Here is a 19,213-nt window from a genome sequence, read left to right on the forward strand (position 1 = left end):
TACATTCTGCAATCATTGTAATGTGATTACCTACACATTACTGGACTTGTTTTTTTTTGGCCTCAGATTACTTTTTAAATTCAAATTCTCAAAACTGCCTTAGTGGGATTTGAATTTGAATTTTGATTAGTAGCCTAGGCCTCTAGAGTACTAGTCCAGTAATGTGTAGGTAATCACATTACAATGATTGCAGAATGTAAATATAGCTTGACATTACAGCCTTCATATTTAAAATTCCACTAATTTTATTTATAAAAACTTTCTGTAAAGGATTAATTACTCATTTTAAAAATCTGCCATATGCAAAATAATTTTACTTAATATGTAGTTTTAAAATATATGGATCATTTCTGACGTAGGGTGCTCAGTCTATATTTGGTAGCAATTTATTAAAACTGCATTGCATAGTGTTTGACAATCTGATACTATTATCTGAAAACCTGATGCAGGTACTGTTATTGTTAGTGAATTTCTCTTGTTGTTTAGTAGTTCTATTTGTCTCTTGAATAGCATAGATATCAGTCTGTATAAATCGACTTTTAAAACCTCAAAAAATGCTTTTAATAAAATGAACCAAGTGTAGGTGGCCACCAGCTTTTGATGTTTGCCACATGGGGTCAGCTCTGTGTGGGTGAGGAAATTGAGACGAGTACTAATATGAATTTAGTATGCTCCTGCTGAAAAATTGAAGTTGGGGTTTGAGTGATAATAGGTATATGTGAAAGCATTATTTTTGGAGCTGAAAAATTTGGGTCAATTTATATGCTGTGATCTATTTTATTTACACCGCAAAACAAACCCAGTAAAGTCTGTACATCATGGATTTGGTCCCTCAGCTGTGTAGCTTGTCTTTGCAAAGCCAAACTGAAGTATAAATTATTGGAATGAAATCAATAGTTTTGCAACTGCTGTGGTTTTCAGTTCATGATTGTGAGCACGTACTGCACCATACACTTAAGGCATGAAGTATTTGCAGATCTACACAGAGCAATAACACTGACCTCATTCCATTCAGCTTACTTGCCAACAGAAACTGTTCTTTGTCAGTGGCAGAAGATAAGATTGGAATATTTTGAGTTTTGAAGAAAATACTCTACTAATTTTTTGTGCAGCTGTTAATTATATGCACGATTTGCGATCAGTGCTTGTAATGTGGTTGATCTATGTATTAGGTTCATCTATCTATTAAGCAGGCTATTCATGTAGTGCAGTGCTATCAAATAAATTTCAATGTCTTGAAGCCAAGGTTTTTTTATAGCAATATCTTTCATAAAGTTTAAATACGGCATCATTAAATAAGTATAATGACTGATCTTGCTTTATAAATGTTTCTGTAGTTTTCTACTTGCTTTGTAAGATTTTTTAAATACAATTTTGAATGTAAATTCCTTTCAATAAAAAATGTTAATAGATACAGAAAATTTAACCATGGATTAAGTAAAAAATATTAAAAACACTAGAACATAAGAATCTTTTTAAACCTTTTTACTGGATGTAGTATATGCTAAATCTGTTCTTGCTGGGGTTGTAAATTGGTTGAGATTAGAAAATTACAGCCATTCATGATGACATTTGCCGTCTTGTTCCCTAGTCTTTAAAATCATTAATAACACTTGAATTATCTGGATTCAAAGGAAGTAACTTTAAGATAAAAGATTTTTAGTTAATTGTGATTGCATTTCATGACTCCACTTTCATACAGTGAAAGTTTCACTCTGTGAAACACAATACTGATAAAATCACCTTCTGATAAAATCACCTTTTTGTGACTGTACAGTTTTTTTTCCACAAAAGTAGAAACATCCAATTCTCCCTTGTTGAATCCAGCTTATTTTTTATCCTGGGGTACCCATTGTGCTTAGATTGCAGTTGTATGACCAATTTCAGTCCTGTGCTTAATACTAGAACGTGCATTAGAATAGGTTGAGTAGAATATAAAACTTGGCATTTCACAAATTACACTTAGAACTCAAAGTGTTCTACATTCCTAGAAAAAGACACTTTTACTGCATGTAATTTTTTATTACATAATTCATACGGGGCCTATGGTCGGAATTTTATGCCTCTACCACCACCAACCCCCTTGCAGTTTGGGGCTGGGAGGCTGTAAAATTAGATGAATGCGATGGGTGCTCTGCTCATCACTTTCCTGCTACACTGGCATTTCCCACTTGCAGGTCAGGTAGAGTGCAGTCTGCCAACCTTTTAGGCCAATTGAACTCCTTCGGTGACCATTTATGGTTTTGTGCTGTGGCGGTTGAGCTCTGTGACGCCTAGAGAGGCCAATCTGGCAGCCTCTTTTGTAGGCTTATGGAGGGTAGAGAGGATTGGATCCCCCTGATTTGGGAACCTTGTGGTCCACAGACACCTCCTCCAGTGTACCCTCTCCTGAAAGATCTCTGGCCCTTGAAATCAACCCAACCAATTTCCATATCTCCAGCATTCAGCCTGATTGGTCCAAGCAAGCCTTGAATCCATTTTCTGCATTCTGGGCTTCAATAGTGGCTGATTTGGGGACTTATGCACTCCTGACCAAGGGCCCAATGACATTGTTGGGTTTGAAAAGCTGCTAGCCCTGTAAATGGTTTACAGCTCTTGGATGTAGACATCAGGGCTTCCAGAGCTTGGACACAGGCTTCCCTGATTCTCTGACCACTGTCTTCACTTAAAATCCAACTCTGCATTTCTATTGTTAGTTGTGTTCACTCCATCACATTGTGTGCTGATTCCTGAATTCTTTTCAATTATTCTTGCATGCATTTTTGATATAAAGGCTCCACACCTGCCTGGAACTAAATCCAAACTGGGTAAAATGAGACCTGTGGGATCAGGATTTCAAGTTTACTGTATTCCTGACCTGTACCATCTTATCCTAGTTTGAAATCTATTGGGTTGCAACCCCACAAACCCATCGTGTGATGCTGGGTTTGCCAATATAAGAACTAGGTAAAGTCTGAATTTCATATTTTTGTCATGACATAAAAAATTAAAGAAGCCAGTGGGAATGCCATTAAGTAAATTCAGTTTGTGATTGGGGAAGCCTGCTGAGGATTCAGGAACCTTTTGACAAGTAAGCTTTCTTTTAAAAGGTCTTACCAATACCCCAGTATCTACTCGTTTCGCTCCATACCCCATGACTCCTCCATACCTTCTCTTCCAATATCCAGTACGTGAAGAACCAATGAACTGTATAACTATAAAAAGTTTTTGAAATGCCCCTACAATTGATAGAGCCAGCAAACAGACATTGATAAGCTGTATTGCAAAAAAACTTATGATCTTATAATGTCATAAAATTGTCAAATCAACCACAGCTATTCATAGTATCAGTGAATCAGACTTAATTGTCATTAACAATTTTCCAAAATATCTTTGCCAATTGCATTGGTTTCAGGACCATTTCAAAACTTTCCAGGCTTGCAAATGGCTCAGTAGTTCTGCATATTTAATACTGCAAGAGTGGGGATGGAGAAAAGATGGAGTGGGCATGTGTGCAATAGATAAGGTATCGAAGGGACCTGGGGCAATGAAAAAGAAATAGAAGGAGAAAATCTGGCTGGAGGGACCATGGGATATGAAAGACATATGAAGGGCATGGAAGGGTCAGGGAGACATGAGGGGTGAGGAATATGAAGCCTAACAACCCTGTATAGGATTGGAGCAATGCCCTAGCATACTGAGATGGACCTTCTGCTTAGCTTGCCTTCATGCCTGTGTTGCTACCATGTGCCTGCTTCTTGGTGTGACATTACTGACTGCAGCCTGACCCTGACTCCCAGAGAGTTAAAAACTTGAGGGAGTTTCTTGATTTTCAGAAATCATAGATACAATGTTGGAAAATGTCTCAGCTTGTGTTTCCTGACTCAAAGGAAAATGCCTGATCTGTATAGTTCAAAATAGAATTGATTAGATGAATTTCTGTGAAGCATTTTATATAATCTAAAACTTTTATCCCAAAGCAGGCATCTTTAACTTTAAAAGATCTGTAACTGAAAATAAAACAATTGCAGATGCTGGAAATTAGAAACAGATTGCTAGAAAAACTCAGCGGGTCTGGCAGAATCTGTGGAGAGAAATCAGAGTTGACGTTTTGGGTCCAGTGACCCTTCCTTCAGTCCTTTAACTATATTATTACAACAAATTTTTCTATTAATCAGTATCTGTGGGACTAGGAGTATGCCGATTGATCAAATATGAAAGTTGATCAAGAAGTCCGTATAATTAAAACACTAAGTAATAAAAGCATTATGCAGGGGGTATACACATCACTATTATACTTTATTTACAGCATAAATCACTTAATGCAACTTTATCTTAAAAAAAACTTAAAGCCTTCTTACCTGCACCCTCAACTGACTGTTCGGACATCATGGTAGATTATGATAATACGTTCTGTATTTCAGGTGTATAATTTTTGCCAGTTTTTTGAGATACTGTATTTTTCACAATCAAACAATGTGTTTATATCCATTGAACAGAATGGGCCAACAATGATTATTATGACAAGGGTATGATCAGCTTAAGCCTTTCAATCTAAAGCAGTTGTTCAATGACATGACGTTACCCAGTAATTGATTCTCTCCGGTCCCATTAGTAGGGCATTAAGTAATTCTAATTTTCAATGAACACAAACAAGTGAAACTTCACATTTTCGGCAAGCAAGCTGTGGCTAAGATTTTCCATTTTGCAGTCTCTGTATGGGGATAGGTGTGTTCAGTGATGACTGACTCTCCACCCCCACCAACCAAGAAGCTTGTTGAATCGAATTCCAACCATCGTGTTAAGATCTTGACTGCCAAAATCTTGTTAAGAGCTGACCAGCAAGCTTCTTGGGAAATTGCAGGCCTTGATATTGAAATCCGATCTTGCCAGAAATAGTTCGCCATTCAGAGGCGAGCATCTTTTGTGTCCTAGAGGTCATTGCTGAAGACCTTGTCTTCAGGGGATCCAGTGGCGAGAGGTAAGTCTTTTTCAGGACTTGCTGGGTGGGGACCGTGGGGAGAGTGGTGTTGGAGGCAAGAGCAGAGGTTGGTCTTCAGTGACCACCCCTCAATCTTGCCCCCAATTGGCTCTTCTTGGCATTTCTCCAAGAGCAAAGAATTCGGGAATGTTGAACTCATTGGTTGCAGGCTCTTAGGTACCTACTCAAGCCTATCTGTGATTGGCATATTCACCCACAGCAGATGCAAGTGAAGATGCAGTTGCTGCTGCAGACGAATGGATCTAGTCTTCTATACCTAGTCTCTGACATCATGGTTCTTTGCTGAATCTCAAAGGTGTCTGTAGCACTTCTGATGTATCATGATCTATGGCTTGCAATAATCATTGTGGTATACAGAGGGACCTCTGCATGAGTCCTTGAAATATTTACATGGGGCTCTGCCGGTCCACTGTTCTACCAGTGACCAGCTCTCCATACAACATGATCTTGGGCAAGTGACTATTGTTTATCTTGTCAACGTGACTAACCCATGCAGTTGGCAATGACACTGGTGATATTGGAAGCTTCCAGGTCTTCAGTGTTTATGATGCAGTCCTGCCAGTGGATCTTGAGGATGCTAGAGAGTCAGTGCTGATGGAAGTGCTCTGCAAAGTGTACAGCATTTGTTATTCAGTACCCTACAGAAGAGTGGTAAGACCTATGGTTTTGTACCTTTTGAGTTTGTCTGGTCTCTAAGGCTGTGGCTGCTCCACACTTGTTTGTAGAGATAGGCAAATTCATTGTTTGCTTCAGCATATCCATTGACCACTTCATTCTCAATAAGTTGCACTAAACAAGATGATGCTCCCAAATAGGTAAATTGTTTCTTAGCATTCAGTGCCGTTCCCTTGATGGTGATGCTTGGCAGTTCATATTCTTCTTGGGAGGAAGGACTTCAGTTTTCTTTTTAAATAGATTTTTAGTCACCTGAGAAAACTCTATTGTTATATGTTGCAGGTCTGAAGGATTGTGAGCCTAGAGAACATAGTCATCAGTAAAATGTAGTTGACGGATGTGATTTTTCCTGTGTTTTTTCATATAAACTCCAAGATGCCTAAGATTGAAAAAACATCTCTCAATCCAGGAGCATATATAAACTCTGTCCTTAAGTTCTGTACCCCTTGATGCAACATCATGCTAATGAATATAGTGAATAAGGTCGGGGCTAGCATAGAAAATAAGAGCAGAAGTAGGGCATTCAGTCCTTTGAGCCTTCTCAGCTATTCAATATAATCATGATGATTGTCCAACTCAATAGCCTATTTCCCTCCATAAACTATGATCCCTTCAGCCACAAGTGCTATATCCAACTCCTTCTTGAAATCATACAATGTTTTGCCCTCGACTGCTTTATGTGATAGCGAATTCCACAGGCTCACCAGTATTTTGGTGAAAAAATTTCTCCTCATCTCACAATCCTTAGATTGTAACTCCTGGTTCCGGACTCCCCCAGCATCAGGAATATCTTTCTTGCATCCTGTTTAGATCTGTTAGAATTTTATAGGTTTCTATGAGATCCAACCCTCATTGTTCTAAACTCTAGAGAATATAATCCTACTTGATTCATCTCTCTTTATACGTCCATCCTGCCATCCCAGGAATCGGTGAGCTTGCACTGCCTCCATAGCAAGAACATCCTTCCTCAGATAGGGAGACCAAAACTACCCTCAGTATTCCAAGATCGTCTCACTAACCCCATTATAATTGCATTAAGACATACTTATCCTGTTGCCTTCTTCACTATCTGCTGCGCTTGCATGCTTACCTTCAGTGACTTGGACACTCAGGTCTCTTTGCACGTTCCCTTTTCTTAATTGATAGCCAATCATATAATAATCTGCCTTTTTGTTTTTGCTCCAAAAGTGGATCCCTTCTCATTTATCCACATTATACTGTATCTATCATGAATTTTCCCACTCGCTCAGCTTGTCAAAATCACACTGAAGAATCTTTGCTTCTTGCAATTAGCTGACGCCCCCCAGCTTTGTGTCATCTGTAAATCTGGAGATATTCCATTTAGTTTCCTCATCTAAATCATTTATTATATTGTGATTATCTGGGGTCCTAGCACTGACTCCAGTGGTACCTCATTAGTCAATGCCTGCCATTTGGAAAATAACTCCTTTATTCCTACTTTTGTTTCCTGTCTGCCAACAAATTTTCTGTCCATTTCAATACATTACATCCAGTCCCAAGCGCTTTAATTTTGCAAAATGAACTGTTATGTGGGACTTTGTTGAAAGCCTTCTGAAAATTCAAATAAAACACATCCTCTGGCTCCACATCATCAACTTTACTAGTTAGTTTGTTGAAGAATTCCAATAGATTTGTGAAGCATGATTTTCCTATTGGAAATCCATGCTGATTCTGCCCAATCCTGCTCCTGTTTCCAAATGCTATGCATTTAAATCTTTTCTAAAGGTGTTTAACATTTTCCCACTAACAATGTCAGGTTGATTGGTCTATAACTAGTTTTCTTTCAACCTCCCTTTTTAAATAGAGGGGTTACATTAGCTCGTTTCATTCTGCCAGAACTCTTCCAGAGTCTATAGAATCTTGGAAGATAACCATCAATGCGCCGACTATTTTTAGGGGCACTTTTTTGGAGTATGGGTTTTCAGACCCTGGGGATTTATTGGCCTTCATCCCATCAATTTCTTTTCCAATGCTATTTCCCTAATACTATTTCCCTACTACTACTGGTTTCCTTCAGTTCCTCCCTCTCACTATACCCCGTCTTCTGCAACACTTCTAGTATGTTACATATGCTCTTCTTTGTGGACACACGACCAAAATGTGTATAGAGTTTGTCAGCCATTTTTCATTCCCTATTATAAATTAGCCTGTTTCTGCACATATGTCTTCACCAATCTTTTTCTCTTCACATGCCTATAGAAACTTTTGCAGTCAGTTTATATGTTCCTACAAGCCGACTCTTGTACTGTATTTTCCCCTTCTTAATCGATTGCTTTGTCCTCCTTTGAATCCTAAATGCTCCCTCCCCTTTGTATGGCCAGTTTATATGCCATAGAGTCATTCAGCATGGAAACTGGCCCTTTGGCCCAACTCTTTCATGCCAACTAGGTTTGTTAAACTGAAGGAGTCTCATTTGCCTGCGATTGGCCCATATTTGTCTAAACCTTTCCAAATGTCCTGGAAAGATACTTGTCTCAACCAGTACTTAAATATTGTGGCAAGAAGGTGGTATCTTTCCAGGGCTAAATTGCCCAATATTTGCCCATCTCACCACATTCTTTCGCATCTATGGGAGAAGGGGTTGACAATGCACTATGCTTTAAGTTAATTATTTGCAAACTTATAAGAATAATTTTTGACGCTGTTTAACCTTCACTGGTTTAGTTTCTAAATAGAACAATGGAATGAAACCATAGAAAGGTTAGTGTACAGGAGGCAGTTTTCCCCCAACCGGATCCATGATTTATGTTGCCTCCACCACACTCTTGTCATATGTAGTGTCTGGTATCAGTTTCAGCTAACAGTGTCCACATTGCTACTTTACGACTAAGAAGAATGATCCAAAGGAATTGAATCAATTGAGAAAGCAGACATGTTAAATAATTACTTTGCGTCAATATTTACAATAGAGGAAGTGGGTAGCATGCCAGACATCCCACAGAAATGAATATTTAATCAAAGCCAATGACTTACCAAAGTTAACTGAAGCAAAATAACAGTAATGAAGAAAGTAAGGAATATGAAAGAGTGATAAATCCTGAAGGCCAGATGGCCTCCAAACCATGATTTTAAAAAAAGTTGGGGACCAACATTTCATTTAGGAACAATTCAAATTTATTTGAAAATCATACATGTACCTCCACTGTTTATGAAAGTAGAGAGAAGGAAACAGTGAATTACAAACTCTTTTGCCAAGCAACTGTTATGAAGCAATTTCTAGAGCTGAATTTTAACTTAAAAGACGTGTGGTTTTTACCTGTGTTGGGACAGGGAGGGGCAGATTAAAGTTTCAGAAATCTGTCTTCTGACTAAAATGTCCTTCTGACATACCCATTTCTAGCTTTAACTGATGCCAGAAGTTGGGAGGACGACCAGCCCAATCTAAAGAGGCAGGTTGGAAATTTAATTAAAGTAATGGGTGAGACTCATTGCTCCCTAGAGGTTCATTCTGCTTTTGAAACTTAATTGCTGTTGGCCAAGTTTCTGCACTGCCCAGTAAACTGATAGCTTCTTCAAGGTGGGACCTTGGTGGATTTAGAAGGTAAGTGCCTTCACCTTGCTATGATCTTTGTTAGGATGAGTTTGTTTTAAGAAAAAAAAGAACAGACTGAAAAAATCTGAATTTGAAGTCTCGGTTATTTATTGAAAGAATGAAGCAGCTTGATTCCATAGTTTTAAACATACAATGAGTGCCATTTCGATGAGGTTGGGAAAAGAAAGGGCGTCCACAACCAGCACATGCTGTGCTGAAGGGACTGTACCCATTCTGTGATTCTAACCTGCATTGTTGCTGGATAATCAAAATCTAATAAGTGAAGAAAAATTGCTCGCAAGTAAACATTTTTTCCATTTTATCTCGGCAGGCAATGGTAGCCTGCTACCCAGGGAATGGAACAGGGTATGTCCGGCACGTTGACAATCCAACTGGTGATGGTCGTTGTGTGACATGTATTTATTACCTGAATAAAAACTGGGATGCAAAGGTATGAGACATTCCTTTCTTTCTTAATGAATAGCAGTATGGCTATACAGGTTATGTTTGTGCTTGTCTTATTTCAGACAACACTTCCTAAAACAAACTGATTTTAATGACTCTTTTTATTATTTAAATGTAAATGTTTCTAATCTATTGATTAATGTTTGTTTTGTCATACATTTGAAAGTGTTAGTTACATGTACTTTTAATTTCCATCATACATTAAGTAATGATGGTCACGCAGTTTTCGGTTTTCACGCAGGCCACCACTGATCCATGAGTTCTGGGTTAAAACTTGTTTGCTGTGACACAGTGGAAATCAAAATTCCAACGTTTGTGTTGCTATAGAGAAATGTGCAGCAGAAATCTGGAAAGAGATTAAGTTAGACATTGCTATCAATGCTTTGTCCTTGCAAATTTCATAGTGGTAGCCCCACCTAATGATGTGCAAGTTCAGGAACAGATTGTCCACTGTCCATGTGATAATTTTAGGTATACGATGAAAGAAACACAAAATGTGTTGGTACTCAGAATACCATTTTGTTCAGTTGGCACAACAGCTTCATGAAATAACACTTCTAGAGAGCCTTCCAACTGCTGACTGCCCATTTCTCACTTGCTAAATAGATGATTGACATCTGTAAATCTGAAGAGGCCATTGCACATACTTTCAAGTTTCAGTCAAAGATTGAATAGATCTTTAAATGGATGGCCAGCACTCTTGCCCACACAAGGCAGGAAATTTTGTTAAACATATAATTTAAAATTGCCTTTTGTAAGATCCTGACTGCAACTTTCAAGCTGATATGTATAAAGCATGTATGTATTTTTACTGCCGGCTCTCTTTTCTCCAGGTATTGAAGGCTGCTGGACACCTCCCCTAAAATTATAACTTTGTTTCCTGAATTTTTGTGAGCAAGGAAGAGCAGTATTGCAACAATATTTTCCTGGTTGGCTGCTTGTTATCTGCTGCCCAGAGGCATTTATTCAACTCATCCTGCTATCCCAGATATATCTTGCCATGGGGCTGCATTCTGTATCCTGATGATATTTCTCCTCATTGAACTGACAGGCTGTGATGATGTGTTCATTTAGCACCGCAGCATATCAACAAATTTCTACAATCCCAAAATTACAAGTGGTTTGGGCTGCTGAATATTGTGTTGGCTAAATAAATGGGCACACTACCAACATCGCACCATTCCTGAAAGTTTCCCCATTACATTTGGATGTCAAGAAAAGATCAGGCTATTTTGAAAATGTGATAACTTGCATATTGGCAATGATTATATAATCAAGCTCTGTCTGATTTGGAGATCTGCCATCGCTTGTTATGGCTGGTTACTCCTGTTAGAAGAAGTATTTCACTGTCCTTAGTTTTTGCTTTGATCCTTGCCTTAATATGTTCAATACTGGCTATGTTATGCGTTTTGCTTAAAAGCGCTAGGCATCACAGGTATAATTTGATTTCATCACATTTTTAATGCTTTAATTTTGTTAACTTTTGCTAACTTTCATATCTTGAAAACTATTACAGCAAAACATATTACTTTCATAACATAACTGAATTGTCTTTCCAGAATTGATATTTCTTAGACAATCTGTTGAAACTTATTTTTTTTAGGTTGATGGTGGTATTCTTCGAATATTTCCAGAAGGAAAATCATACGTAGTTGACGTTGAGCCAATGTTTGATAGATTGTTGTTATTCTGGTCTGATCGAAGAAATCCACATGAAGTACAACCAGCATATTCTGTCAGGTATGTCCTCGTTGGAGTCTTTGTAGAGATAACTGTAAGACACCGCCACCTTCACAAACATATTTGGGGAAGGCAATAAATATTGGCCCATTGGTAATGCCCACATTCTGTGAAGAAATAGACGAGAAAAAAAGCCATACCAATATTCCTAACATAGTGTGCAAAATTGAATCAGAGATAGTAGGAACTGCAGATGCTGGAGAATCCGAGACAACAAGGTGCAGAGCTGGATGAACACAGCAAGCCAAGCAGCATCATAGGAGCAGAAAGGCTTGCGACTCACAAGCTTCAAAATCTCCCCTCCACCTACCGCATCCCAAAACCAGTCCAGCTCGTCCCCGCCTCCCTAACCTGTTCTTCCTCCCACCTATCCCCTCCTCCCACCTCAAGCCGCACCCCTATCTCCTACCTACTAACCTCATCCCCTCCCCCTTGACCTGCCCGTCCTCCCTGGACTGACCTATCCCCTCGCTAACTCCCCACCTACACTCACCTTTACTGGCTCCATCCCCGCCTCTTCGACTGTTTGTTTCCTCTCCACCTATCTTCTCCTCTATCCATCTCCTATCCGCCTCCCACTCTCTCCCTATTTATTTCAGAACCCCCTTCCCCTCCCCCATTTCTGATGAAGGGTCTAGGCCCGAAACGTCAGCCTTCCTGCTCCTATGATGCTGCTTGGCCTGCTGTGTTCATCCAGCTCTGCACCATAGTGTGCAAAATGTTTGGTTGTTCCACTTGTTTGTAAAACTTGAAATCATGTTGTCACTTAATTTATGGCAAAGCTGTAATGAAGTTAACAATACATAGATTCCTGAATGTCAGCTTTAAATGATAGCTGAATTAAAGTTTATAAACTATACATTTTGGTAAATTATAAGAGAAAAGTCATGGCAAGAAAAGTTATGAAAAGGAAAAAATAATTTTCTGACACCCCTCCCCCCATTTTAAAAATCTGTCTGCATAGTTGTGCCAAAAGCATCTGTCAAGGAGCTTATGCTTCTTCTGATCTTGTTTGAACGTGTGTCCACCATTCATCATTTCAGTCATTAACACCAGTGGTATGCCATTACAGACTTGTGGAAGCCAAATTCCTGTATAAAGATTCTGCAAAAGTTTGGGACTGAAGCCAAAATGAACACCTGACGTTATCATTAAGATTTGAGTTTTGAAAGAACTTTGATTTGCAAGTATTATTGTATAACTGAAGACTTCCAACCTTTGATTTTGACAAAATTTAATAAAGCACATCCTAGTAAATGTACTTATCGTAAATATCATTGAGATAATGATGTGATTCGAAAGAAATTATGAGATCGATAGTAATGTTGCTCAAAAAAGTTGGATAAGCCATCATGCTGTCTAGACATAGTCTAAATCAGAAGAATCTAAATCTAACTGTTGGTCACTTTTATGAGAAAAGGGCTGTTGCACCAAGACTTGTATTCTTTTATTTGATCATGAGATGTGGGCATCTCTAGCTAGGCCAGAGAAGATGGTAGTGCGCTACCTTCTTGAACCACTGCAGTCCTTGGAACATAGAAACAGGAGTAGGCCATTCAGCCCCTTGAGACTGTTCCACCATTCTGTGAGATCATGGCCGAGTATGGCCTAACTCCATGTAACTGATTTTGGCCCCCTTGAAATCTTTGCTTCACTAAAATTTATCTCAGATTTAAAATTAATAATTGATCCAGCATCCACTGCCATTTGTGGAAGAGAGTTCCAGACATCTACCATCCTTTGTGTGTAGAAGTGCTTCTCATTGAATCGTCTTGCACTAATTTTCAGACAATGTCCCCTTGTTCTAGAAGTACCAAACAATTGTTTTATCTTTAAATTTTATCTTTATCTATCCTGGGTTTTCCTGCTAAAATCTTGAAGACTTCAATCAGGTCTCCCCTTAACCTTCTAAATTATGGAGAAAGCCAGCCTAATTTGCATAGTATCTCCTTAAACTTAACCCCTGAAGTCCAGGTATCATTCTTGTAAATTTTCTTTGTACTCCCTCCAACCCAATATATCCTTCTTAAGATGTGGTGCCTAGGTCTGCTCACAGTACTCTTAAGTGGGACTAACCTGGAGGTTTGTATAATTGCTGCATAACTTCTGCATCCTTGTACTCCCAGTCCTTTCAATATAAAGAACAGCATTCCATTAGCTTTCTTGATTATTTCCTGCACCTGTTCATCACATTTTAAAGATCTATGCACCTGAACCCCTAAGTTTCTTTGGACATCTACCTGTATTTAACTTCATACCATCTAGAAAGCACTTCAATCTAACGTTTTTTGACCCAACATAGATAACTTAACAATTGAACTCCACTGCCAGTTTTACCCATTCACTTAGTCTGTCACTGTATTCCTTTGTAATTTTATGCTTTCATCTAGACTGTCTACAATGCCACCTAACTATGTGTTATCAGAAATTTGGGGTATATTGACCTTATATACTATTATCCAAGTCATTGGTAAATAATGTGAATAACTGAGGCTCTAACACAGATCCTTGTGGAATACCATTCATCACATTCTGCCAATTTGATTACCTAAACATCATCTCTACTTACTGCCGCTCAACCAATTTTTGAGCCATGTCACTAATTTGCCCTTAATTCCGTGAGCTTCCACCTTAGTTAACAGTCTCTTATGTGGGAATTTATCCAATGCCTTCTGGAAGCCCAGACAAACAGCATCCACAGATATTCCCCTGTCCACTACTTTAGTCACCTCTTCCAAAAACTTCAATGAGATTTGTCAGGCATGTCATACCTGTCATGAAACCATGCTGGCTTTCCCTGATTTAAAAAAATTTTCGAAGTGTTCAGTTACCTCATCCTTTATTATAGACTCCAACAATTTCCCCATCACAAATGTTAGGCCAATTGACTTGTAGTTCCCTGGTTTTCCTCTTTTGCTTTCTTAAAAAGCAGAGTAACAATCCGAAGGGAGCTCTGAAAGATCATAGTTGACAATGTGTTCCCCAACTTCCTTTAACACCCTCGAATGGAAATCATCAAGTCTCGGGAATTTCCCCAATACCAATGTTTTACTTACATCAATTTTATTTATTCCTTGTCCCTGAACCACTGTTCATTTCCTCAGGATTTGTGGCAAGTTATCCTCCTTTTCTACTGTAAGTATTGAAGCAAATTAAATGTGGATATATGCTGTTAAGAAAGAAGTCTCAGGATTTTGAGACCATGACAGTGAAGGAATGGCAGTGTTGTTCAAGGCAGAATGGTGTGCAGCTTGGACGGGAAATTGAAAGTGGTGGTGTCCCATGTATCTACTGCTCTTGTCCATCTAGATGGTAAAGGTCACAAGTTTGGATGGTGTTGTTGATGGATACTCGGTGGGTTGCTTGAGTGTATTTTTGTAGAAAGTGTGCACTGCTTCCACAGTGTATCAGTGTGAAGGAGGTGAATGTTGCAGGTGTTAGATGGTGTGCCAGTCAAGCATGATGTTTTGTCCTGTATGGTGTTGAAATTTTTTGAGTTTTCTTGGAGCTATTTCCATCCAGGTATGAAAAGGGTATTCCGTCAGAGCCTTGACTTGTCTCTTATGGGCAAGCATTGGGAAGACAGGATTTGAGTGACTTGGCACAGAATTGCTTGCCTCTGACCTGTTGGTTGGTCCAGTTCAGTTTCTGTTAATGGTAAACTCCGTGATGTTGATAGCGATGGATTCAGCAATGTTAATGCCATTGAATGCCAAGGAGAGGGAGTTAGATGGTCAGGTTTTTGGCTGATGCTTGAAAATCTGAGATTTAGTTCCAGATGTTTAGCAATTGAAGGGATGATTTGCATTTATATAGCAGTTTTATCATATCCCAAAGTACTAGACAGCAGAGAAAAAAAAATCAAGGTTAGCAAATGCAACAGTTAGTTTGCACAAAGCAAGATCCCTCATTGGTTGAGGGATGAATTTGTCTAGAATGCTGAGAGTCCCTTATCCTGGAATATCCTGGCATTGTGGAATCCTATACATCAACAACAATGACTTCAGCTTTATGGGCAGGGTCTTACCTTACAGCAGTGTGCCTGTTTCACTCAGTTCCTGCTCTGGTAGACACCCCTACAGTCATTCATCACTCTTTGTAGCAACAATTGGCTGAGGACAAGTATTACATCTGACGGACATGGACCAATCAAATAGCTGGCAGCCCTTTAGCTCAAGTAGTATCAGTAATGGGAGTCTTTTACTTCGATTGCATCCAGACCCCAATGGAGATCTTTGCTGGAGTCAGAAGTGGGTGATGGCTTTGACTGTTGAGGCTAGCACAGTCTGGCAAGGTTAATGAGGTTGAGGTTGAGGCTGTAAGGATGGACAAGCTAGAAAGGATGATGCTGGGTAGATCTCTGGGCACTTTGTCCACTAGCAGCCTGAGGAGACCTTCCAAACTTCTCACTTGGGACCATTGGAAATATTATGGTGAACATGGGAAGAGGGCTGTAGGTAATTAGCCAATTAAGGGCCTCATTTAGCCCAAAAGCAGGCAGACTGCTCAACACCTGCCACACCATTAGTAAAAATGCAGGGTGTGGGCAGATTGGCACCAGGAACGGTACACATGGAATTACAACCAATTTAATTGCCCCAACTGCTTTTTAACCCACTCTCAGGAGAGCACTTCTTCCAGCCCCAAACAAGTAGCTCATTACATAGAACTTGGACCATCAACTCCTAAATGCAGAGAAGGAAGAAGGCAATGAATAATCCAAATCCAGACATTCTCTTTACAAAGGCATCCAGCTGCCTTCTGTAGCCATATAAAATGCAAACTATCCTGTGAATGAAAAATCACTTCAAGGAACTCCTACACCTTGAGACACTTGCTAGAGTTCTGCGGCATATATTTGCTCATGTAGCATGTATTATGCACTGTGACCATAACCAGAAAATGGTTGTAACCATTATCAAACTCCAAAGAAGTCTGATATATAAAGATATCCCCTACAAATACTTTTCTGTTAAGGAACTGATGGGAAACTGTTGCCAGCGAGGAATGAACATCTTTGTGTCATTAAATAATGTTTGTTCACTGTTGATGAAATGAGGGGATTAAAACAGGAAAATAAAATAAAATTCACAGTTGATGTCCTCTCCTTCCCACGATATATGCATTGGAGACAAGGTATTGCCAATATGCAAATTTTAAAATGTTTATTGTTTTGAAGTTTTGTTGTGATTTGTTTCACCACTGTTTAAGGAATAGTTGATAAATGATAGCAGTGGGAAATTGCAAACTTGCTGTTTAGTGAAAAGTCTGGCAGGACAGAAAGCCCAGCTGGTGTTAAGTGACAAATTATCTGTTGATTCATTACTCATATCAAGATGGACTTTAAGATTTTAAAATAATTTTCTAAATGATTGAGGGCATAAAAGGAATCTTATGAAAGTACCTAAGGTGTTTGAAGAGAAATGTTATCACTTTTGGTCCTGAAAATTTCATAATCTACATTTGAGATAATTTACTCTCCAAGGGTAATGTAAGATTTGAACAACACGTGAGGCTAGCCATTTCACATTGCTACTGCATAGTGGCAACATTAGTGTTATTTGCCACTAGCAGTATACTGCCATCAAGCCGAGAGCACCTTCTGTCACATAAATGTAATGCAATATATAAATTTCATTGCCAGTGTGATGCAATATATGTAGGCTGTACATCCCAAAGACTGGCAGTTCATATCAACTAGCATATCCTGTCAACTATTCGCAACAAGCAAGTTACCAACTGTGTCTAACCAGCCCATGCTTGCAAAATTCCAAATACAGTGTCCAACACTAGATGTGAATCTACAATTGGCCTACATTTGTGAAATACATCTGAGCGTGTGAAGAATTATTCAGGCAATCAAATTTAGGGTTATCATGTCAGTAGGAAGACTTGTAAGGTTATAGATAGAAAGAAGATGTACGGGCACAGTGTTTGTTTCAACACAAAAAAACAGATGACAGCCATTCTGTGGTTAATTTTTCAGGGCAATATTTTGAGAAATCAGTGTTAACCTTCCAAGTTTAAAATCGAAACAAAGCTTGGTAGTTAACTGTCAGAAACTTTGCATTCCCCTTGTCAATGCCTCTGCCTGTCAGCATTCATTTGCTAACCAAGCAGCAGTCTCTTCTTGTACAGTGTAAATGTTGTTTTCTCTTTGGTATTTCTTGAAAATTGTCCTAAAGAGTGCAAGATGAAAAGCTTCGAAAAAATGTGCCTTTTTCAGCAAAGCTAAAATTTTTGTGTTCCAGATATGCTATCACGGTATGGTACTTTGATGCAGAAGAGAGAGCTGAAGCCAGAACTAGGTACCGTAATCGCACAGGTAAAATATGAATTTTGATTGATCTTTTTCTAAGGAAGTGATATATAAATAGTATGAACTATTTGTATTAGTAACTTTCTTTCTTCTTCTTCAGCTTCTGGAGAAGCAACAAGCTTTTCATCATGACTGTAACAGCGGTGAAACTTGACCGATGAGCTAAGCCTTTGAGCAGTGGTAATTCACATGACCTTTTCATCAACTCCAAAGACAAGTGTCCTTCCACAATAATCCTATTAAATGCCATGCTTATGAATAATAGTTGTATGTTGACTTCTGCTCTTATCTATAATAGAGATGGTACTGGCTGCTGTTTAACCTACCTTTCAATGAAAAGGTTTTTAGCAGAATCAATCTGTAATCCAACATTGCACAATATAAAATTCAATGTCAATGTAATTATGCATAAGAATATAGCAAGTGTGATGTGTTAAATATTATGACCATTTTACATAATTAGGTCTAATATTGCACTTTATATAGATTATTTCCAGATTGCAAGGGCGCTGATTAATAATTTTGATGGCTATATTTTTTTTCTATTTAAAAGTAGTCGAATGATTTTATTTGTGGCATTTTTTCATATTCCACCATTGATGGTGTTTGACCATCACCTACTGATTGTTATTAAGAATGTTTGTTTGTTCAACTTTTGTGTAACATGTAAATAAACCTGATAACCTTACAGCTTTATTTAACTTTATTTATATGGAAGCTAAATATATCATTGTGCAAAAGAAACACATTTCTCCTAATGTTACTATGAATAATCTTTATCGCACTTCACTGTGATTAAACTCATTAAGACTTTTACTTTTATTCTCTAATGATTTGCAGTTTATTCTTATTTGTGAGAGCATTGTGCATTACTATATCAAACTTGTGTTAACTATGTCTGAAGAAAGAATACAACATTATAAGTGAAATATTTTCTGTTGTTGCCTTTTATTAGGGAAGTATAATTCCATGGGAATTCCTGACGTAACTTGAACATGTGAGCAACAAAATTACTGAATTTGCAACTGGATGCCATCGTGTATGCTGGTCAACAATTTGGCAATTCAGTAGTGGCAATAAACAAGTTGTACTGGAAGGTTTCTTTGAAAACTATAAAAGTTATATTGCCAGATAATAAAATGGTTCCTCCTATAAGGACACAGAAATGATTTTATACAAATATGGTTGTGTGTTGTTTTTGTTTTCTCTCCTCTTACTGCAACATTATTAAATGACTGTTGTTGACCCTTCGGCGGTTCTGGTTCCATGTAACTATGCTTTACTTTAAACAGCTGGGCTTGTTTTCAGTTATCCTGTGTTGCTTCATGTTTGACAAAATATGGATCTTTCCTTTATTTATAAAAGCTGTTTGCTAGCATATTTGGCACTGTTAATTTTTAACGGTTGACCAAGAATTTCTCAATTCATTACTGTCTAGGATGTCATATGGCTGGGAGCTACATAAATCTGCACGCTAAAT

The 19,213-nt window shown here is 38.4% G+C and overlaps 1 protein-coding gene across 3 annotated transcripts in view; it reads left to right on the forward strand.

Annotated features, from left to right (window-relative positions):
• Positions 1 to 18,913, forward strand: part of egln3 (egl-9 family hypoxia-inducible factor 3) — a 39,635-nt gene extending 20,722 nt beyond the window's left edge. For 2 of the 3 annotated variants that reach the window (XM_020527226.2, XM_048599759.1), the window contains exons 2-6: positions 9,541 to 9,660; positions 11,278 to 11,414; positions 17,666 to 17,739; positions 17,834 to 17,913; positions 18,689 to 18,913. In XM_020527226.2, coding sequence (XP_020382815.1) covers positions 9,541 to 9,660; positions 11,278 to 11,414; positions 17,666 to 17,739; positions 17,834 to 17,865 — 363 coding nt within the window. In that variant the 3' untranslated portion in view covers positions 17,866 to 17,913; positions 18,689 to 18,913. Of the gene's footprint in view, positions 1 to 9,540; positions 9,661 to 11,277; positions 11,415 to 17,665; positions 17,740 to 17,833 lie in introns of all 3 variants that reach the window. The other variant, XM_020527227.2, reaches the window with a different exon arrangement.
• The last annotated feature ends 300 nt before the right edge of the window (positions 18,914 to 19,213 follow it).

This window comes from Rhincodon typus, chromosome 8, assembly GCF_021869965.1.
Source record: "Rhincodon typus isolate 14 chromosome 8, sRhiTyp1.1, whole genome shotgun sequence".
Taxonomy (NCBI): domain Eukaryota; kingdom Metazoa; phylum Chordata; class Chondrichthyes; order Orectolobiformes; family Rhincodontidae; genus Rhincodon; species Rhincodon typus.